Source organism: Pollicipes pollicipes, unplaced genomic scaffold (genome assembly GCF_011947565.3).
Source record: "Pollicipes pollicipes isolate AB1234 unplaced genomic scaffold, Ppol_2.1 Scaffold_5631;HRSCAF=6664_pilon_pilon_pilon, whole genome shotgun sequence".
Lineage (NCBI taxonomy): Eukaryota > Metazoa > Arthropoda > Thecostraca > Pollicipedomorpha > Pollicipedidae > Pollicipes > Pollicipes pollicipes.
In genome coordinates, this window is record NW_023596724.1 from 1 (window position 1) to 22,563 (window position 22,563).

Consider the following 22,563-nt stretch of genomic DNA (forward strand, 5'->3'; position numbering starts at 1 on the left):
CCGAGGACAAGCGCTACATCTGCAGCCTGCCCGACTGCGTGTACCTGACGCTGAACGACACCATGCTCAAGTACCACATCCAGGCGCTGCACGGGCAGATGATCACGTACCCGTGTCCGCACTGCAAAGACCTGTACATGATCCCGGACAAGCTGAGCGCGCATCTGCGCCTGCACGGGCCGCGCCTCTACAAGTGCAAGTACTGCATCTACAACCACTACCAGCGTAGCCTGGTGACACGTCACGTGCGCGACAAGCACCCCATGCTGCCGCTAGTGGACGTGGTGGTGCGCGAGCCGGACGACGACGAGGCGTCGCGGCCGCTCTTCAAGCCGTGGCGCTGCGGGCTCTGCAAATACCAGGCGCTCTCGCAGCCGGAGGTGGTGGAGCACGCAGCCAGCGTGCACGACCTGCGCAGCCAGTTCAAGTGCGGCCTGTGCAGCGTACGCAGCTCGGTGCGCTCCGCCTTGGACCTGCACTTCGCTGCCAAGCACCCGAGCGAGGCGGTGAACGTGTTCGCCATCTACTACCGGCTGGACGAGGTGGACGCCGAGGCAGCCGTCAAGGTGGAGCACTGCCAGCCGATCTGGACGCGCCACAACCCGCGCCGCATCCGTCATGTGCGTGGCATCCTCATCGAGGAAGTGAAGGTGCCGCGCGGCGCCGGCTCGCCGGTGAAGAAGCGCCCGGCAGGCGCGCGGCGCGCCTCGCCCGACGGCGGAGGCGGAGAGCGCGCGCCCCTGAAGCGGCTGAAGGCGGCCGAGCCGGCCGCGCGGACGGCGCCGGCCGGCCAGGCGCGCCGGCGCGCACTGAAGCGCGCGCTGCGTCAGCCGCGCCGGCTCCGGGCGCGGCCGGCCGCGCGCCAGGTCAAGCCGGAGCCGACGCCGGCCGGCGAGGCGCGGCGGTCCGGAGAGGACGAACAGGAAGAGGAGAGGGAGGAGACTGAGGAGACGAAGGAGGGAAAGGAGACTGAGAAGGTGAAGGAGTCGAAGGAGTCGCCGGCCGCCGGTTGCGTGAAGGCCGAGGGGGCGCCGCACGCCGCCACCGAGGACGAGTTCCTCTCGCTGTACGAGACCAAGTCGTGCGAGCTCGGACCCACGGGCGATGCCGAGGGAAAGCAGTTCGTGTGTCCGAAGTGCACCAAGTACAAGACGAAGCGGAAGATGGACTTCGCCAGGCACCTCCACAAGGAGCTAGGGTATAATCGGTGAGTGGTCATCGTATCGGTTGGAGGCTACATGTGCGATGAGTAGAGTCACTGTTGGTTCTTTGTCTGGTGGCTCTTGCGTCGCACTGCATAATTCTCTTTGCTAAACCATTCGATTTACCCCTGAAAGCTTTCAGGTATGGTTGTTTTGCTTGGTAACTCTTTCGTGCCCATGCCCTGAAAATATTTTCTCTGCGTCCAGTTTTGCTTTCCCAAAGTTAGTCGGAATGTGTTCTTGTCGGTGCCTTGCTTTAACTGCCAGTTACTACGTGAATCGACGTAATTTCTCGTGGCACATGCCTTGGTCGCAGTTAACGTCGTCAGGTTTTGCCAGACAAACGGTGTCATGATCTTACTGTCCGACTTTGACCACCAGCTTCGTGTGCGGAAACTGCGGCCACATGAACACGAACCTGCCCAACATGAAGCGGCACCATGAGATGGCGCACAAGACGGCGCGCCTGCCCGAGGCGATCGTGCCACTGACGCCCGACTCGGCCATAGAGCAGTGGGTGAGTCTCGATCCTGCCCGCTGCAGCCACTCCCGGCGCGGATGCGTCTCGGATCACGGCGTGTTCTGCCCATCAAGAGGCGGAACATTGAGTGCGGTCGGCTGATTTGTCGATACTGTTAGGGCCTGATCTCTCAGTGCTGCGAGTGCGAGTTTGCTGCTTTGGTGCGTCGTTTACAGGGCACTGGGGTGAGTGTGTGAGTGAGCGGAGTGCAGCTCACCCGTGTCCACAAACCACACGATCGGTTGTTGAAGTTGGGAGGATTACTACTGACTGCGCGCTTAGGAACATAATTGCACTTGCCGTAGGCATGAGTGTTTAAGGCTTTCATGCCGGTTGGGTGCAAGGTTGGCAGCAACAGGCAGAAACAGTTGTCAACAGGTTTTTTGCCGGTCTCAGCCTGTTACAGAGAGCGTCAGTTGAAGAAACTCATACAACATGGCTCATGTTATATCCATCATACCGGTCATCACGACATGATGTGATTCGTATGTGTTCTACAGAGACAGATGTGTGATGGAAAGCATAGTGAAAATTACCACACGGTAATTGCACACCAAACAGAAGGTGCGGCAAATCGATAGAACAAGCGCGTCGGGACGGAGCAATACATCAAGCAGTGTGATAGGGATGAACCAATGTAGACGCTGCTAACCTATGAGTTGCTGCACCATGACAGGCTTACATAACGATAGATGTTCCTCACGAACACCCTGGCTAAGTCCAGTCTCCGAGAAAGTCGGTGCATGTGACGACAAACGGTACTTACTTGGACTATATGTCCTGCGCTTGCCAGGTAGTCATGTGACATTGCATTCCTGTTTTGCAGTAATAATGCGAAATACAGTTTTCTCACTTGACTAAAACATACAATGGAAACACATGATTGTTAAAGAAAAGATGCCATAAATTTGACCCTTAGCAGACAGCAGTACCGAGACGCCGAATCTCTGAATCGCCAACTTACTGTACGTAGCAAACTTGAGACGACGACCCAATGCTTGGAAACATATCTGGTCGTGCTCATTATATGTCAAGTTTATTTGCATAACATTTTACGTCATTACTACCTGCTGGATAATGCACACGTACATCTGATTAGTATGGCGTTGCAACTGATTGTAAAAGGATGTGTCGTGGATCACAGGCCACGGCCAGTGGGCACAGGGCTGCGCCTCGGGAGCCAGCTCCTGTTCTTGTCATGACAAATAGACGACATATTTTGATCATGCTGTAGTATCAGCGCGCTGTTGCTGCTGTACGGTCTGGACAGGAAATGCTCTGACTAAAGCATGATTGCGAAAATTGAGGAGAATAATGACTGTGTTTCTGCACGTGTATGCAAAGTTTAACTTGTATAAAAGGAAAACATGAAATGGCAGAAACTGATGGAAGCCGGCTGGAGTGCCAAGCCGGGCTGAGCGGCAGGCTGACTAGATCCACACCACGTCTGATACTACGAGGGACCAGAAAGCGCGTGCAAGGCGTGCGACGGTGATGGTCCGGTCTGGGTTTCAGATTCAGTCGGTGTTGGACCACCAGGAGCATCAGATCGAAGGCACTGCTCCGAGCGACCAGCCGACAGAAGAGCCCAAGCTGGAGGCCAAGTCGGAGCCGGAGTCCAAGGCGGAGTCCAAGCTGGAGCCCAAGCCGGAGCCGGGGTCGGTGTCCGCCAGCCCGGCCGACACGTCCAAGACGCAGCCGGTGTACAAGTGCTCGTACTGCTCGGAGCGGGGCACCATCCCCGTGCTGCGTGGGCACTGGAAGACGCTGCACAGCCACCTGCGCTTCAAGGTGATACGCCAGGCGCGCCGCTACGTCTGCAATCACTGTGACTTCCAGTCGGCAAAGATGCCCGGCATCCGGGCGCACATGGCGTCGCGACACCCGGACCAGCCGGCCACCGACTTCCAGACGCGCACGCACGACCGCGAGACGCGCTTCAAGTGCGGCTGGTGCCGCGAGCGCTTCCTGACGCGCGACAAGGCCACCAGCCACCACCAGGTGTTCCATTCGCACCTGGAGCTGAAGCTAGACACGTACGCGGCGCGCGGTCTGCCGCAGGCGGTGGGCGCGGCGCAGGCGGAGACCACGGAACCGGCGGCCAGCGCCGAGCCGGCCGCGACTGGGGACAAGCCGGCCGCCGCCGCCGCCGCCGGCGAGTCGCCGCTGCCGTCGTCCTTCAAGTGTCCGCTGTGTCCGCACACGACGAGCCGCCTGACGTACGTGGACGCTCACATGCTGGTACACTACAAACGCTACAAGTGCCAGCGGTGCGACTTCGCTGACGGTTCACGCAGGCTGGTGGTGCGCCATCACGCGCGCAAGCACGCCGGCGAGCCCGAGCAGGTGACGCTGCTCGAGCACCTCGACCAGGAGTATCAGAAGATGAAGCGCGTGGTGCGTGGCAGGGACGGGCCGCGCGTCGGGTCGCCGGCGCCCTCCGACGCGACCACAGGCAGCCGCGGCACCAAGCGGTCGGCGGACGGCGCCAGTCCGGCCCGCAAGCGGCGGCCGCCGGCCGCCGGCGGCGTGGCGCGCAAGTCGACTGCGCGCGCGCGCGCCGGCTGGTCGCGCGCCGGCCGCGGCGTGGCGTTTAAATCGACGGGCGGCGCGCGCCGCGACCTGCCGGCGCCGTTCTCGTTCTACGGCCGCCGGCCGCCGCCGATCGACAGCTACTCGGAGGTGACGACGCAGCTGACGCTGGGCGGCGCCAGCGCCATGCGCGTGAACGTGCCGACGCTGGCACAGATCGTCAAGCTCTACCCGCGTATCGCCGTGGTCGATCTGAGGAAGAAGAAGCTTCAGTTGTGAGCGAACGCGACACGGGGCGTTGCGTCACGCCACAGATTGTTATCCTAGCGTTGATAGTGTGTTGCGTCTTGCCGCCGTCGCGTGTAGTTTGTCAGGGCTTGTGCGAGAACGGTCGGCACCTCCGCGTCCGTTCGGCCTGTACGGGGCGTCGGCCGTGTCTCGGGGGAGTCGCCAGCCGACCCGCTGTCATACCGTCTCATCACCGTCTAGTCAGGGTCGTGGACCGCTCGTGGACATGACATCGTTGGGCGACGCTAGTTTTATCATGGCTGTGAGTGCTGTCACGAAGCTGACTTGAATACACTTTTATAAGAAATGATCGTCCTTCGCCACGGCCTTGGTGCGGAGCTCTGCATCGTGCGCGCGCACGGGATCGGGCATGCACATGCACTGCTGCCAGGGACAGTGGCTTACCTCGCAACACACAAGGTCGCTGGGGCCAGAAATGCACATACATTGACGTCACAGACACCTGCTCGCCGGGCGACTCTATACGGCTGCTGTAGGCGGAAGGCAGCGCCCGCCCCATGGAAAGTCAGATGATCTCGCTTTGGTCCCGCAGTGCGCTCCACGCTGCCAGTGCCGGCGCCGGCCGCATCTCCGTCACGTCCATCGAAGAGCCGCACGCCAAGTGATGGGTGCGCGGTCCGCCCGGATGGTGGATGTGTTCCCGACGATAAATTTCTACATAATCCTGCCTGCGAGATGGATAAAGTGCTGTCCTGCATGGTGGAATAGCGGTGCGGATGACATCGCAATCTATCATGGTGACAGTAGCGGGGATCAAAGCACTGCAGCTGGTGAATTTGCACCCGCGTCCTTCGGCGAGGCAAAAACTCCTATGCATGATACGTATTTTGACATATTTATGTTCACGTCGATAAGTAACATCATCGGAGGGCTGCAAGCAACAAAAAAGTAAAATGTCAATTTAATTTCGCGTTGAACCGAGGGCCGCATTGCGGTATTTGACTGGCTGCTAAAATCCCTAAACCACCACAGTGTAAGCGCCAGTTTAGGTCGAGTACATTTTGTTCAATTCTGACTTCGACGGGCTTTCCTCGACCGGCTCCTATTCGCTTCCCAAGAGATGGCAGCAACTTGGAAGTGATCACCCTGCCGCGCAATTAACGCAGTGCCAGCCAGCGCCTAGGGCGGTGCGTGCACGGGCACCGGCGCGGGCAAGTTCGAACGACGCTATTGCTCAGACGTGGGTGCGAGTTGCTAGTTGAATGATGGCAACGGGTGATGAGTTACTTCCGTATGCTTGTGCTAAATCCAGCCCACTGGCCAATTCTGTGTCGGTCCCTTTCGGCGCATCGCTTCATTTCCAGGTGTATCTGGCCTCGCGGTCAATGCTAAGCAAATCACGTCTCGTTGGATAGGTCGCCTGGCAGATAGAAAACGAAGACGACACTGTCAGCAGCCAAGCGTGACTAGACCCGTTGCATTGCAGGAAAATGAATCACTACGGGAGTGCGCCGTCAAAAAAGTTAACTTATCGCCCTCATCTGCTCTGGCGCCACCGCGTTCAAACGAATCGGATACAATGACCACGACTATACGTCACTCTCGGTGTTGTCTGCCGATACAATGCGTGAGGGTGACTTCACCGTTTCGAAGAATTTCAAGAACGTAGGGCGCGCGCATCCTTCGAAAGCAAGAGGCGATCCCTCTACGCAGAAAAAGGCGTCCGAGTTTCCCTGCATTCATCCGGAGCTGGGTGCGGGTGGCCACAGGTTCCGAACAGCCCTGTGTTGTGACACCGCCAATGACGTGATTCTCGGAAAGACCCACCGAAAGAACATTCGGAAAATCCTATTTTGCGCCTGGATTCGCCCACGGCCGTCCCGAAACCGCGGTGGCTGTAGATGCAGCGTCCGAGACGGACACCACCCATGTTTGCGGCGAGCAGCTGAGGCTTTCTGGCTAGTGGCGTAGCAAATGGCGACGGGTAGCGCAGGACAGGGTGCTAATGATTGCGTGCGCGCGCACACCAACGGGGCCTCGTCAAATGTCGCAGCCAGCCGTCCGCCCGCTTTGTTGTCCGCAGCTTTCCTTGAGACCAGCGAGGTTTTTCAACCGCGTCATGGGTGTTGGCATTTCACCGTTCATTTGTATGGAAAGAATAAAGAGCATTTGCACGACTGGATATTTTCCTCAGCACGTTAATCCTCTGTTTGCTGGTGCATGGATTCTCGGAATTCTATAGTTGTAGTACTTTCCAATCTAAAACCGGACCAAGCACGACTGAGCAACACAGGCTGTCAGCTCAGTGCAACCTAAGCCACCACAGAAGAAGCAGGTCCAGTCCTCATCAGTTCTTTCCTGTGTTCACACTGGACAGGACGTGCAGGTCGGGTGCGTGTCTGCAGCGCTGCGCGTTACGTGTTGAGGGCCCACGCCGCCCTGCTGCAGCAGTCCTGGCATTTGTCGACGTCATCAGCTCAGGCCAGTTCAGCTCGTCACACGTTTGTGACAGTCCGGCGCCAGCAGCGATCGGACCCGCTCCGCGTCGAGGGTTGGAGCGCCGTGCGAACATGTGGGTGTCGGTGCTGCTGTGCTTGCTGGTAGCGGTGACGACCGCACACCCCCCGCACCGCCACCCCTGCGCCGGCGCCGGAGAACTCGCCAAAGCCTGCTACCGTCAGTTCCCATGCGCGTTGCCGCGGCATATCAGGCCATCGCGCTGGTCGCAGGGATGGCGGAGGTCGCACCGCTGGCGGAGGACGCCGTCAAACTGCCAGCTTATGGCACTCTGCTGCCAGGGAGCGATCTTCGGTGAGCGGCACGGATTCGGCGCTAGCCACGACGCCCCCTTTAACAATCGAGCGCCGGAGCCGGCCCGTGCCCAGTCTCACGTCAGAGCTGCTCCACGGCAATCCCACGACCACGGCGGCACGCTGGCCCCGAACGACCGGCGTCACGTTCTGCCCGCCGATTGCGGCCTCCCGAGCGACGGCAGCTCCGCCGGCGGCCGCTTCCGACGCAACGTTAGCGGCGGCCGGGTGGCGGACCGCACGCGCTGGCCGTGGATGGCGCTGCTCGGGCTACACCGGCCGGCCGCGAGCAGCAGCGACGGGCCGCGCTGGCTGTGCGGAGCCGTGCTCATCACACGCTGGCACGCCCTGACGGCAGCGCACTGCGTGCGTTCGCACACAGCAGGGGAGCTGGTGCTGCGGCTGGGCGAGTACAACCTTTCGTCGACGACCGACGGGCATCACCAGGACTTTGCCGTGCTGCGCAGCATCGCGCATCCGAACTCGCGCAGACGACAGAACGATCTGGCGCTGCTGCGGCTGGACGGCACGGTCACCTTCAGCAGGCTTATGCAGCCCATCTGCTTGCCGGAGGCGGACAAAACGACCGACGGCAACGGCGACTATCTGCTGGTAGCCGGCTGGGGTCGGCTTTCGTTCGCGGGCGCCGACACGCCCGTGCTGCGGGAGGCGCCGCTGTCGCTGGTGCCCTCGGCCCAGTGCGAGGCCACCTACCGCCAGCTGCCGAGCTTCGACGACTCGTTCCCGGACGGCGGCTTCAACGGCACCAAGCTGTGCGCGGCGGACCCGGAGCAGGCCGGCGCCGACGCCTGCCTCGGCGACTCGGGCGGGCCTCTCACCGTGTTCAGATCCGACGGCTGGTACGAGCTCAGCGGACTCGTGTCGTTCGGCGTCGGCTGCGGAGATCCAGACTTCCCCGGTGTGTACACGCGCGTCTCCAGCTACGTGGACTGGGTGGTCGACATGATAGCCAGCGAGAAGGGCCCGCACACCTCTGACCACGCACACGTCTGACCGAGCCGCTAGCACTACTCCTTACATCCTGTCAGACCTATAAACACTGAGTTCGTGGCAAGCTGACGGATGTTTGAGAAATATACTTGTGGTGGAGACCAACCCTCATTAATCGGGCCACTCACGAAGCTTCTTCTTTACATCATCCGATCTAAGCCATTCCAACAGATCACGCGACCCAATCACCGGCTCGTACATGTAAATCGGGTTTCTTGTACCGATAACTGTCTGCCATTCCCAGCAAAGAAGATATAATATACTCACTGTTCGTATTAACAATACCACACACATGGCGGTGAATTCAACACGGAATCACAAAATCCAATGATTTATCGTGCAACAAGCAATAGCCCAAGCGTACGTAAATACATTTCAACGTTCACGGTAAATACGCTCACGATTTTACCACCTGACAAACAAGTAAGTCTCTTACACAGGCCTGATGCGACGGAGGGTCAAATGCCCGGCGACCACGCCTTGTTTCGTACACGTGATGCAGCTTCGTTCCGCCGGCGTTCACTCCGATGAGATTGCACGAATTAAAACACGCACTGAAAGACTATGGATGGGCCCTGGCTCGGCGACGCCGGACCGCAGGCCGCCGAGCGACCTCGGGTCTAGCCCCCAGCGGCGGTCCCCGCACGGCCAGGGACACCGCCGCTGTGGCCGCCGCCAGCCACGCCCTCTCCCTGGACCCGCCACGGACCACGGCAGGCGACACACCACACCCCAACACAACCTGATACGCCGCTGACCGGGCGCGGTCCACTGGCCGGCGTCCGACGCGCCGCCGTCGACCGGGCGCGGTCCACTGGCCGGCGTCCGGCACGCCGCCGCCGACCGGGCGCGGTCCACTGGCCGGCGTCCGGCGCCGCCCCGGAGACCGGGCGCGGTCCGCTGGCCGGCGTCCGGGCGCGGTCCACTGGCCGGCGTCCGGCGCCGCCCCGGAGACCGGAGAACGCGTCGGGGGCGCCGCCGCCGACCGCTGCGCTGGCACCGGCCGCCTCCGGCGCCCGCTCAGTTCAGATAGCCGCGACACTGGGGCGTGCCGCACAGGCACGGGATCTTGACCTCCTCATACGGGAACTTGTAGTCGTACGTGATCTCCTCGTTGACGCCAATGGGCTGTTTCGAGTAGATCACGATTTTCTTCTGGCCCTCGACCGAGACGATCTTGGCATAGCAGTTGGGCTGCGGGGTTGCGGCAGCGAGTTAGGCGGCCTGGACCCGGCCAACGGACGACATATATACGGACGATATATATATATATATATATATATATATATATATATATATATATATATATATATATGCATATATCATATGGAGGCAAACTGCATCCAGCAGACACAGAATGCATGAGAATGTATGATTCATCCATCTTATCATCAGAAGACTCATCATCAAGAAGATTCATGGAGGAGGCTTCATCCTGTATGCACTCAGCGGTTGTGTGCAGCACACACACATACAGCACACGGTACCTCCACGCATGCAGGCCATGTTCGTCTTCTGAATACGACATTCATCAGTCGTGGGCCATATTCGGCGGGAGCGACCCACATTCGGGGGCGTACGAGCAACTGGGGGAGGTGGGCTGAACACGAACAAAAGCTCTTAAACTGGAGAGCTAGTACTAAACGCTGTTATGTCATCCCACGACAAGGTCGGCCGCGTCACGGAATCCTTGCGATGCAGATAACGAACCCGAGGATGGGTTTTGCAAAGCTGAACAGTCAATCAAACGTCAAATGCCAAGTTGCAAATCCTTCCAACATGGTTTGATTACGTAACTTCCTACATGGGCGTTCTAGCCACATCTTCCTCCATCTGGCGGGGACACGAAACAAAACTGATAAAGCATACAGTCCCTGAGCATCGAAGGAACGCCACTGAAATGGTTTCCAAGGATCACAACACGTCAAAGTAATCTCGCCGCTCTCACCGTGCAGCTGTGGTTGATGAAGCGGGCCAGGTTGCCACACTTGGTGGCGTCGATGATGTTGTCGCGGTCGATCCTGAAGAGGTAGCTGCTGCCAATACCCTGGCGCTCGTACACCAGCTCACGCTGGTCGGCGACTGACTGGCGCACGTGCTGGCCCACGTACTCGATCACCATCTCGTCGGCGGCGATCGGCTCCAGCGCGAACAGGCCCCAGTCGTGGATGGCCGACTTGCCAAACTTGAGCTGCTTCTTGCGGAACTGCGGGCACGCAGCACATCGCGGTCGTGTCGGCAACGGGAGATGGAGCGCCGGGGAGCCACACGCTGCAGACGCATCAAACGCAGCACAACGCCCTCCTGGCAGCGTCCCAACAGCTCGTAACGGACCACTGTACGACAGATGGCGCCACTCAAAACCTCCCTATCAGGAATGGCTCCAGGTTTCTGCTTGCCCCCTCCCCCCCCCCCCCGTCTGTTGCCTACCAGCAGACCAGCTTCTGACTGACCTTGAGCTGGTTGAGCTTGAGCAGCTCACTCTCGGTCTCGCCGCCGAGCACGGTGAGGATGCGTCGCTGGTTGTTGCGAGCCTCCCGGGAGATGGCGGCGGCCGTGACGGCCTTGGAGCGCTGGTCGGGCACCGTCGAGCCCTGATCACGGCCGTCGGCGAGCGCCGCCACCGCCGTCTCCGCCACCGTCCGGCCGAAGTGGTACTGCAGGCACGGGCAGCCACCAGGTCACGACACGGCGGCCACCGGGTCACTACACGGGCAGCCGCCGGGTCACGGCACGGGCAGCCACCGGGTCACGGCACGGGCAGCCACCGGGTCACTACACGGGCAGCCACCGGGTCACGGCACGGGCAGCCACCGGGTCACAGCACGGGCATCCACCGAGTCACGACACGGCGGCCACCGGGTCACGTCATGGGCAGCCACCGGGTCACTACACGGGCAGTCACCGGGTCACTACACGGGCAGCCACCGGGTTACGGCACGGGCAGTCACCGGGTCACAGCACGGGCATCCACCGAGTCACGACACGGCGGCCACCGGGTCACGTCATGGGCAGCCACCGGGTCACTACACGGGCAGTCACCGGGTCACTACACGGGCAGCCACCGGGTCACGGCACGGGCAGCCACCGGGTCACAGCACGGGCATCCACCGAGTCACGACACGGCGGCCACCGGGTCACGTCATGGGCAGCCACCGGGTCACTACACGGGCAGTCACCGGGTCACTACACGGGCAGCCACCGGGTTACGGCACGGGCGGCCACCGGGTCACGGCACGGGCATCCACCGAGTCACGACACGGCGGCCACCGGGTCACGTCATGGGTAGCCACCGGGTCACTACACGGACAGCCACCGGGTCACGGCACGGGCAGTCACCGGGTCACGGCACTGGGTCACGGCACCGGGTCACGGCACCGGGTCACGGCACGGCGGCCACCGGGTCACGGCACCGGGTCACGGCACGGCGGCCACCGGGTCACGGCACGGGCAGCCACCGGGTCACCTCACGGGCAGCCACCGGGTCACGGCACGGGCAGCCACCCGGTCACGGCACTGGGTCACGGCACCGGGTCACGGCACCGGGTCACGGCACGGCGGCTACTGGGTCACGGCACGGGCGGCACGGCCGGCGCTCCCGCGTCACTCAATGATGGTCGCGGCCAGCGGTCACCGGCGTCGGAGAACGCAGCGCATGCGCTCACTGCGGGCGCCGCTGGCGCGCTTAGAAACTGGCTTACTGGTAGCACCAATATTGCCAAGAACTCAACGACCCCGCGCAAAATACAAACCCCACGACTGTTTCCCTTATTTCCAGTGACGATAGCTCCGCGACCGGTGCACTCCCCGCCTACCTTGTGGTTCATCTTGTCCTTCTGCGTGACTTTGTAGTAGCCCTCGGTGCGCGCGCAGCCAGAGCGGTGCACGGCCGGTTCGTTGAGCCGCCGCCGCTTCTCCGGCCGGTCGGTGGCCGCGTGGTCCACCCAGTGCGTGTCGTTCAGCCAGTAGCTGTTCTGGTCGTCGCCCAGCAGGCCCTCATAGCACCGGTGCAGGTAGTCGATGTCCTCGAGCGACAGGCCGCGCGTCAGGAACTCGTACAGCAGCGCCATCTCGGACATCACGTCACGCTTGCCGAAGCCGCGCGGCGCCGCCGGCTCGGCCGGCTCAGCACGCCGCTTGCCCCGCGGGGCGGGGGCGGGGGCCGCCGGCGGGCGCGTGTCGCCGCGGTCGTGCAGCAACGCCGAGCGGGTGTTCTCGGGCGAGTGCGAGCCGGAGCGGCCCGGCGCCGCCGGCCGGCAGTACGAGTGCTCCTGCTGCAGCCGGCCGCCCGGCGAGCCATCGGACGGCGAGCGGCCCGGAGTGGCCGGTAGCGGCGGCGACTCAGACTCACTGCCGGGGCACGCAGCACACACGGGTCAGAAAGGCTTGCTGTGGTCGCGCGTGACCGAAGCCATCGACAGTGGTCCACAGCAGGGCGTCGCTGGGGAGAATCAAACGATGCCAGGGAACACAAAGACATGCACCCGATCGGGCATTTGTCGATATGGTGGCATACAGCAATCATGTCTTCACGTCAGCAATCATGGAGTTAACGCAAATATTCTTGTGTTATGATATCAAAAGAATTAAGGGTAGGCAGATCCAACAACAGCTTAGGATGCTACACTATGTGGGACTAACTGAGAGGATGCATACGTAAAGTATTGTGAGTGAAGCCAGGATTAAAGCTATTTGTTCCACTGGGAAGAACTGACTGAATTTGCCAATAACGTTGTAGCAACTCTGAACTGACAAGAAGCCAACGCAAAACAAGACAACTTACCGCTTCCTTTGAACTTTTTCCGAAGTGAGCTGGGCAGATGAAAGGCGCCTCTTAGCCTTTGCTGTTCCGGTCTTCGACAAAGAGTCCGGGTCTTTGTCAATCTTCCGCCCAACATCGCCCTTTTCAACCTTCGTCTTGGAGCTATCCACTTCGGCGTCGCTATCCTCACTGCTGCTACTACTGCTGTCACTGCTGCTGCTGCTGCTGCTGTCACTGCTCGAGCTGCTGCTGCTGCTACTGCTGCTGCTCTTGGCCGACGCCGCCTCGCTCGCGGCATCGCTGTCCTTTGCCGGCTGCTCCTCGTCCTCCTCCGCCTCGCTGGATGAGCTGGGTCGGTCGGCGCGGGCCCGCTGCTCCTTGGCCAACGCAGCCGGCGGCGGCGGTGCCGGCTCGGCCCGCTCCGACTCCGGCTCCGACTCGGCGTCCGAGTCCGAGTCGGGCGCCGCCTGACTCGGCTCGTCCTCGGGCGGCGGCGACGGACGCGTCGGCTTCCTCTGCCGGTGCCACGGCGGCGCGTTAGCGGTTAGGCGCGTCACATTGCGGGCATTCCTGGCGAGAGTGGCTTGCCTCTTCCAACAGCAGAAGATGTCGCCGGCCCTGGACTCGAGCGTCAACATAACAAGGAGCGACAGCGCTCCTGCCGCGAATGGCTCATCCTCATCGTGCACGGCCTATCTTGAAAGTTTCACCTCATCCTTTCTTTCACAAGGCGATGGAGCTCTTCGAGGGAAACGCCCACGAATGGATTTAAAACGGAGTAAACGCCATTAGACAGTCCCGACGTGCCCCTGGAACGAGCGGCGGATGGCGCAGTGAGCCCGTGCCTGTGTGAGTCCGCACTGCCAGAGCAATGCCAGAAGTCGACTCACCCTGAAGGAGGGCATCTTAGGCAGTGACATGCGGAAGCCGAGGCCGTAGCCGGCGCCGGAGAGCGAGCCGCGATTGTTCTCCAGCAGCGAGCTGAGGTCGGAGCGCTTGACAGGCAGGGCCGAGCCGCCCTGCGTCCGGTTCTCTTCGCCCCGCGCCTGCCGCACCACACGGCACCGGTCAGAGGCGTGCTGCGCCCGGCGCCGGGTCTCAGCACTCCTAGCCAGTTGGGCAGCTTCGGACAAGCGCCACGCTTTTAACGGCTTTTTCAACATGTGGGCAGTGCATGAGCTAAGGCATTGGAAGGTACCTACATGTAGGTACATAAAGTGGACCCCAATGACGAATCAGCAGTCGTGTTGACACATCACTTCGTCTGTTGAGCGCTCCACAGATACTCATCACTTGTAAACTTTACAAACATGCCCAGTTTGTAAATTTACGTGAAACTAGTTTGCAATTTAAATGAAACCGATCTCCAATAATAAAAAACTCATTCACCAACAGTTCGATACATACCTTGTGCTGTTCGGCTTGGTCGTCCCACCATTTCTCGAATTGCTTGTACGCAGTGTTCTCAATCATCCTCTTATTAAAGTCTTTCTTAAGTATCTGTTTCAACTCTTTCACTACTTGGTCTAGGGAATGCCTGTGGATCGTAAGAAGCCGTGACATACACGACACATTCATACTCACGCAAGCGTCATCAATGTAGCATAGCACAGATTCAGTGCTCTCAACAATACAGTGCAACGCACCCCTAACAGAGCCAAACCAGAGGTCACGCCCAAATACAATGACCACCAGCTGCAGTCAGCCCGCCGTAAGGACCACCGAGCTCTCAGACTGTACTCACTGGGCCACCCGGTCGGGTGTGAGCTGTTCTGCCTCTGCCGGCAGCACGTCGTCGTAGCCGGGCTCTGGCGCGGACGCCGGCGCCGGCGGTCCGTACACCTGGTATCCGGGCGGCGGCGGGTACGGGTACGGCCAGTCTGGCGGCCGCCAGCAGGGGTACGGCACGCCGGGCTCGGCGGCGGCGCCCGGCGGCGGGTACATCGGCGGCGGCGGCGGCAGTGGCGGCGGCGGCGGCGGCTCGGGGCGGCCGTTGAGCGGCGGCGGCGGCGGCGGCGGCTCCGAGGCCGGCTCGGCGCGCGGCCGGCGCCGCCGCCTGCGCCGCCGCGGCCGCTCACCGTCGCCCACGTCCAGCACGCCCAGCCGGCGGCGCAGCTCCTGGAAGGAGCGCAGCCCCTCGAGTGAGCTGCGCTGCCGCTGCGGCCGGCGCGCGCGCAGCTCGGCCAGCCGCTCGCGGACCAGCTGGTGGCTCTGGAGATAGCGCTCGCGCGACACGAACGGCGACGGCGTGACGCTCAGCGGTTCGGGCGTCGCGTCGTCGGACGAGACGTCCGAGTCCACCTCCGAGCCGGAGCTGGACGCCGCCTCGCCGCCGCTGTCCAGCAGCTGCGCGAACGACGGAGCCAAGCTGTGCTTGGACTTGCGCTGCAGCAGGAGCGCAATGCGCGTGTCCAGGTCCACGCGCTCGCCGGGCTCTTCCGCCGGGTCCTCCTCCTCGGCGGAGGTGGTTGCCGGCCGGTCGGCGGCGGGCGCCGTCGGCCGCGGCGCCTCGACCGGCTCCGGCTCCGGCGGCGCCGCCGGCTCCTGTTCCGGCTCGGCGCGCTCCGGCTCCGTCCAGACGGCCAGTGGGTCCTCGTGCGCAGGCGGCGGCTCCTCTCGAGGCACCGGCCGGTCCTCAAGCAGGTCCGTGTACATCTGGCGCACCTTGGCCCCTGACAGCGGCAAAACAATACCAAATAACCCCAGCCGGGTGACTGGCCCGCTGCTGTTCATGCGTTACGTTTATGCGAGATCAAATAAAAAAAATTGAAGAAATAAGCATAAAAAACTGTTACGAATGATTTCAATTTCCTGCTTGCTGGTGCCCAGTCACAAGATACCGCTTTTAAGGGCAGCGATCAAAATCCGTAAAAAATTGTGCCAGCAGTCGTCCGTAAGTCCTGGGCACGCTTGTGGCCCATTGTGGACGCTCACTTACCGAACGGATCAAGGAACACACTCAACACGTTGCCCATGACGGACGTGTGATTGAATTTCTCCACGCAAGCTCTCGCCCCCTGCACGTGGCGAAATACGAGCTGCGCAATGCCTAGGTGCTTGTTGGTCCTTGGATGATAGAAGATCGCCAGCTCTTCAATTTCGCCGCATTTATGCACCTAAAACATACGGTATGACCACATCAGCAATAGCCCAAGGAGGTTGTCATAAGACGGACCTCGTTGGAGACGTGGTTTAGATACAGAGGGTAAACGGCAACCCATTTGTACCAACATGCGTGCATGTCCACCTCAATGCACGGCATCTTGTGCATGTCAAAAACAGCGGAAACCCAGTCGTGAATGCACCATCGGCCCCACATCCGGCCCTCCATCGCGTCGCCGCGGGGTGTGCCCGAGGAGTCGGAGGTACGGTACGCTTACCATTTCCGCTAGGAACGTCTTATCGATGTTGTCGTTGATGTTGGTGACCGATACCTCCAGCGGTGGTGGCGCACCCACGTAGTTGGCGTCGATCTGCCGGCGGTGGAGCCGTGAGCAAGCCTGTGCAGCGGACGCCCCGCGCCCAGCGCCGCCCGTCTCGCGCCCAGTGCCGCCCGTCCCGCGCCCAACGCCGCCCGTCCCGCGCCCAGCGCCGCCCGTCCCGTGCCCAGTGCCGTCTGTCCCGCGTCCAGCGCCGCCCGTCCCGTGCCCAGTGCCGCCCGTCCCGCGTCCAGCACCGCCCGTCCCGTACCCAGTGCCGCCCGCCCCGCGTCCAGCACCGCCCGTCCCGTGCCCAGTGCCGCCCGTCCCGCGTCCAGCGCCGCCCGTCCCGCCAGCGCTCGGAACGGCGCCGCTCATCGGCCCACTAGCCGCGAGTTTCGCCACCACAGCGATACTGCGTAATGCCACAATAACGACACGTCACCAGGCGAGGCTACAGTCCGAAGAAGTCACACGATGCGTGGCTGGAGACAACGTGTCTACGATGAGGCACATATCGGGGCCGCCGACGTTGGGAGCGCCAAAGGGCAGCAGGCCGTGGCGGCGGCACCACCCACCGGGCGACACCACACGCCTACCTTGAACTTGGGCACGGAGAGCTCGACCACCTCCATGCGGGACCAGATGCGCGTGAGCGGCGGCCGTGGGTCGCGCACCTGTACCGTCGGGTACGTGGCGTCGTTGGGTACCCTGCCATCGTACCTGGGAAGACGGTACGCCGCTCACACCGACACCTGCCCGCCTCAACTTAAGGGCGACGATTGCATTTACCGCTTCTTTGCTCTATGACCATAACGATGTCCTTGACAGGTATGATCTGCGGTCAGTCAGGTCAGTGGCCGCGCTAAAGGCCTGGTGACATCAGAGGACAGGATGAACTGTGCCGAGCATTACAGCACGTTAAACTTTGGCCTCCCAAATTCTGCCATTGCCTGGAATTGCACGATCGGATGGCACAGGTCAGGGTTCACATAGGCTCTGCTTAGCGCCAGCTCTGCTCGCGGAGATCCATCCACTGAAAGGCTCGGATTACATATTTATTAATAACAATTTATTGTTAAATATGCATCATCAAAATAGAAATATTATTACAAATCAAAATTATTATTACCAACTGAAAACATATTGTTTAAAAGTTATTATTAAACATTAAAAATCGGATTAACTAATGCATTAATTGTTTGTACCCATGACTTGCAATGTCCTGATAGCTTTGCTCCCATCCACAGTGCCCTCGATTTTTAATGCCCACCGTCGTATCACTATGCTGCTGGATCGCAATGGCAAAAAACCATGTCATGCAATGCATGACGGATCCAAACAAAATATTTATGAAATGGGAGTGTTTCGAGCAGCGTCGAATATGTAGACTGGGCTTAGTTATCGCTACAGTTGCAGCGTTTTCTAATGACATTTGAATAGCCTATATGCGACACACAATATTTTGATAATACAACAAAGACACTGAGAGCAGGAGACAACTTGACCAGAGATACAACAAACTAGGCTACTGCTGATATAACTGTGTTTTTCCTCTTCCCACATGTAAATAAAGTAACCAAGCCATCATCAGGAAGGCAATCGCATGTCCCAATCTAGGCGGACATGCGGGGAATGCGCCGAACCCTGCTGGAGGCGGCGGCACGGCCGGGACCCGCTGCCGGGGCGGCTACGTCCTGCTGTGACCGTTCCGGGCGCCAGCCACCCTGCCGCTGGTGCCAGTGTCTTACAAACCATATGGACTTGTCAAAATAAACATTCCTTCTCAGTTAAGAAAATGCTCTGCAGCATTTCTTGCTGTTGGGATAAGACCGGCGGCTTGGCCCGCGCGCCGCCTCACTAGGCGCGGCGGTCTCCTGTCCATCGTGAGTGGCTCCCTCATTTCAAGTAATCATACCTCAGCTGAGTACTTTAAAGGCTGGTGTAAATCCAAAACCCCTGTGGCTCCGCAATAGCCTATTCTATGATGGGCTGCTGTGTAAACATGCTTGCAGTGTTGAATTGGCTAATAAACTAGCTATAGCTTTAACAAATGCACAGCCTATCTCTATGGCAATGCTATGTATTATAGTACATGTTTTAACTAAAAGGTATTTTAAACAGGCTGTTCCACATCTGCACCAGGTCTTACAATGAAATACAATTTTCAAGGCCATTCTTTGCAGTTTACAACTATGCCCTATGTAAGCCTTCAAATAATAATGTTTCTGAGCTAGAAACACACAAATCTATGCAGAATATTTTACATCACCTACTTTGAAATCAACCAGTGATTATAATATCATAGATACATCACATGATTTGCCCTCCTTGGTGGTCACATTGTGCTCAAGGCCAAGACAAATATGACCATCAACCTATTCATGCTTAAGTGCATCTACACTAACTGTCCCATCAACAGACAGCAGTTGGCTCTGAATAAACTCAGCACATTCAAACCATGTCTTGATCATGAACCACATTTGTACTACATAATACAGGTATTTGTGCGGTTCTAGTAGCTATGGAAGACTTGAGTCCAGAAACCAAATAACTTAAGAAAACCACCATTACCAGGAATGAAACTGAAAGAAAAACACGAGATAGCAGCAAAAAAAAAAATTATCAAGGACACCACAAGAGTCAAAATACAGTCACATAATGTTCTTCATGCCTGTTTTTTCCACACATCCATTAACAAGCTCTTTTATAACCATGATAATGATAGCAACAATAATAAGAAAAAAAAGAATAAGTCAAAATAAGCCATTCCATCATATTTAATGCTTGCCCCAATATGTCACAAAGTGGAATGTTCTATTTGAGCAGTTCCAACAGGTTTGCACACTGCCTCAAACAAATGTAAGCATGTGCATTTATATATGTATGTGGAAACACTTGTCCTTCACTCCATAACATCTCCTGATCCCTGACTGCAATACACCATATTATCCTACAATTAGAAGGAACTGCTGAATATGTCATTGCTTGTAACTGAAAGCATTCATTGAAACAAAGAACTTCATTAGCAGGTCATGATCTGCAAAAGAGAAATAAATGCAGTGCTCAAGAAACGCAAAGGAAATGTTCTTACCTGTACACCTTCCCTGCTCCTTGGATGATGCATGGGTCAGAAAGAAGCTTGAATGCCTTACACTTTGGTGCCTGCTTTTCTTTTGCACTGTGGATTTGCTGATGATGAGATGCATTAATCCGCTGATGGTCGCTTAATCCATTCATAACAAAGTTGTCTTTAGAAAGCACCTGAAATACAACAGTGGCAGGTGAATGTACAAGCAAAACAAATCTGCTGCAGTCTCTAGGCACTGACTGCATAGCCAAGTTGTAGGATAATAATTATGATATTAGGCCCAGCATATTCCAGTACAACATATTTCAAAACAATGCACACCATCAATATAAGCAATTGCAAGAAATAAGATATTTTTCTATGTAGTTTTACAATTAAGCACCTTTTTACAATCTGGATGCATGTCATACTTAGACCTGGTTTAAACATTTTGCCATGTGATATACAATTAACTGGTGCCTCAACTAAAACACAACCATATGAATGATATATTTTTTTAGATTGCCATATTCAACATAAACAAGCTTCATAGGAGTGCACCACATACTATACTATATATGTATATGGTGCCACATACTATAATAGATAATACTATAATAGATACTCTCATACTGAACCACATACTATAATAGATACTCTCAAACATGGCTAAGGATAGTATGCATGACAGAAGCAAATAAGCCAAGATGGCTGGAATATCATTAGTCAATGACAGCTCAAGACAGCAACTCTATGCTAGCAAGATTATGCCCTAACCTGTCAGAATGCAAAGAATGAAAAGCCAGGCATATTTAATCATAACAGCCTTGTCAAAAAACTGCTGCTTTAAGAAAAATCAAGATTACATCTATCTATCATGCTATCTTATAACAAGTTGCCAAGTATTGAAAGCTGGTACCTAGGATGCATTCATGCCTAACATCATGGTTGGAAATTTACATAGCAATTAACCATTACACTAAATCTGAATTTCATCTTATCATCATCACAATTAGTAACTATGCTTGACTAGAAGCCGTGCATCCACAACCTGGCTGAAAATTATTCATCCTGCAACTGATCATAGCCTTTTGGTTTATAATTTAGCATGCTTTCAAGTGCTTCAGCCTTTCATTCTTCAGAGCCTAAATGAACACAAAGTTCAGCATAAAGATATTCAGAAATAAGGCCTATCTCCTACCTAAGTTTCTAAATGAATGCATCACAAGATTTAACCAGACTGCTAAACAGACATCTTACTGGACATGCCCAGAATCTTGGCTAATGATGATGCTTGGTACTGATATCATATGAATGCATGCTTAAAGGATGAGCACTCATAATTTTGGACATAGTTGCCACCAATATTAGAGCTTAGAGGCCAATGTTTGGAGGAATTGCACCATACCAAAAGCTGCTTCCCACAAATGAAAAACTCCTAAAAGCTTTTAAAAGAACCACAAGCTTGAAAAAATCCCCTGAATTCAGGCTGCCAGACAAGTGCACCAGGTTTAGCACACTAATGTTATGTGGACATCCGATCCAGTGGATGGATTTTTTTCCAAGCTTGCTTCAGCCTATGAATTGAGAGAATAAGACCATCCTCTTATGCCTGCAGATCAACAACCACTTAAAGCTGTAATGCTAACATTGCTGACAGGGGAACAAACATGAGAATCAAGGTGCAGCCTGACACATACAAAATGAAAGACCTCAGGTCACACCACCATGGCATGCATAATCACATACACAAAAACTCAGCTGATACTTGATGAGGTGGGTAAGCACAAGACACAATGAAATCATCCATTGTGCTTACTCAAATGTCCCTCTTACCAAGAACTAAAAAACGCTGCGCTGGGCCGTTGCATCTCGATGATTGATCAATCACGCAGTAGCCCATCTTTTGTTTAAAACATTGCGTAACGACTTAGATCTCATCACCACCCAGACCAGGCACACATTTCATCCTCAGATTGCGTAACTCTGCCCTTATTACACAATATCGCGGACAATTTCGGCCATTACAACTTACACACGCTTCTACCCACCACCTACCCGCGCTCATCATCCAAGCCGATTCCCAACCATCGCTCGTTGCCGAGTAATGGATGCGCCAGATAACAAATGCGCCAAGTTCAATGCGCCTTTGGGGGCCATGAGTAAACAGCGCGAGCAAATTATGAAACAGCTCACTTCGAGAGAAATCTCTTCAAACATTTAGCTCAGCTTCGTTGATATAAGCTTAAGGAAAGAATGGAATACAATTTAAGACTTCGAAAAATTTTTACTCAATTCTACTTGTTTTAATGGCAGGGAGCACCACATGAAAACATGCAACTATCAAAAGCCACGAAACATCTTGCGTACTGTTAATCAACATAGTTATGAAGGCCGGAGCCTCAAGATGCAGGTAGCGGGGAAAGCGTACCCAATTTTTCACCCACATCATCCTTAAAAAAATTGGAAGAAAAATCTCAGCAAATCAACCCATGCTGCGACACCCTGATTTTTCAGAAGTATCTCGGGTGCGTAGGGTTAGTTGTATTGTTTGTACACGTTCAGAATGGGTCTGTATATGACAAAAGAAGCTTGGAGTTGATCTCAATCTTAGAATCTATTCCTTTATTTGTCGGCCAAAGTCGTTTCAGCTCTAGAAATTTGGTAATGTATTTCCTGAGTCTTGCAGTGTATTGTGCATTTTGATTTAGCTGCATTGTCCATAAAGGCAATTTTTGTCTTCACCTAACAAAGTTGAGATATATACATTAAGCTTGAAATTGTATCAAAATAAATATGTGGAGAAAGGATATTTTGAGCTTGGCACCTCTTCGGTGTAGGTGTGATATCTAATTGCAAATTCGGACGCCATTATGATGAATTCTGGGGGCGTAAACGTTGGCAACCGAATAATCTTGCGCTGGTAATTTGTTATCAGTACGAAAGAATGTAGTATATTTCCAATAGACTTTTTGCCTCTATTTACAG

The 22,563-nt window shown here is 56.5% G+C and overlaps 3 protein-coding genes across 3 annotated transcripts; 2 read left to right on the forward strand and 1 right to left on the reverse strand.

Moving 5' to 3' along the window:
• The first annotated feature begins 62 nt into the window (after positions 1-62).
• Positions 63-4,533, forward strand: LOC119102119 (zinc finger protein 462-like). Its single transcript, XM_037225474.1, has 5 exons — positions 63-650; positions 915-1,207; positions 1,584-1,719; positions 3,238-4,196; positions 4,395-4,533. The coding sequence occupies exons 1-5, from the start codon at positions 63-65 to the stop codon at positions 4,531-4,533; spliced, it is 2,115 nt and encodes a 704-aa protein (XP_037081369.1).
• Positions 4,534-7,283: 2,750 nt separating this feature from the next.
• LOC119102120 (CLIP domain-containing serine protease 14D) lies at positions 7,284-8,327 on the forward strand. Its single transcript, XM_037225475.1, has 3 exons — positions 7,284-7,314; positions 7,672-7,925; positions 8,013-8,327. Exons 1-3 carry the CDS (start codon positions 7,284-7,286, stop codon positions 8,325-8,327), a joined length of 600 nt encoding a protein of 199 aa, XP_037081370.1.
• Positions 8,328-9,277: 950 nt separating this feature from the next.
• Positions 9,278-21,517, reverse strand: LOC119102121 (histone-lysine N-methyltransferase SETD1). Its single transcript, XM_037225476.1, has 15 exons — positions 21,412-21,517; positions 19,600-19,769; positions 17,105-17,228; positions 16,467-16,559; positions 16,025-16,202; positions 15,641-15,758; positions 15,286-15,400; positions 14,831-14,964; positions 14,494-14,623; positions 13,977-14,132; positions 13,569-13,601; positions 12,140-12,439; positions 10,778-10,981; positions 10,273-10,530; positions 9,278-9,518 (listed from the first exon to the last, which is right to left on the reverse strand). Exons 2-15 carry the CDS (start codon positions 19,743-19,745, stop codon positions 9,345-9,347), a joined length of 2,163 nt encoding a protein of 720 aa, XP_037081371.1. The 5' UTR covers positions 19,746-19,769; positions 21,412-21,517; the 3' UTR covers positions 9,278-9,344.
• Between the last annotated feature and the right edge of the window lie 1,046 nt (positions 21,518-22,563).

Coding starts and splice junctions, on each gene's coding strand:
- LOC119102119 (XM_037225474.1), top strand. CDS start 63: ATGCTCAAGTACCACATCCAGGCGCTGCACGGGCAGATGATCACGTAC. Junction 651..914: donor TCCTCATCGAGGAAGTGAAG/GTGCCGCGCGGC, acceptor CGGTCCGGAGAG/GACGAACAGGAAGAGGAGAG. Junction 4,197..4,394: donor GGCAGCCGCGGCACCAAGCG/GTCGGCGGACGG, acceptor GCCGATCGACAG/CTACTCGGAGGTGACGACGC.
- LOC119102120 (XM_037225475.1), top strand. CDS start 7,284: ATGGCACTCTGCTGCCAGGGAGCGATCTTCG. Junction 7,315..7,671: donor CTGCCAGGGAGCGATCTTCG/GTGAGCGGCACG, acceptor CCCTGACGGCAG/CGCACTGCGTGCGTTCGCAC. Junction 7,926..8,012: donor GCAACGGCGACTATCTGCTG/GTAGCCGGCTGG, acceptor CCCTCGGCCCAG/TGCGAGGCCACCTACCGCCA.
- LOC119102121 (XM_037225476.1), bottom strand. CDS start 19,745: ATGAATGGATTAAGCGACCATCAGCGGATTAATGCATCTCATCATCAG. Junction 16,560..17,104: donor TCTCCGTGCCCAAGTTCAAG/GTAGGCGTGTGG, acceptor CACCGCCGGCAG/ATCGACGCCAACTACGTGGG. Junction 14,624..14,830: donor ACACCCGACCGGGTGGCCCA/GTGAGTACAGTC, acceptor TACGATCCACAG/GCATTCCCTAGACCAAGTAG.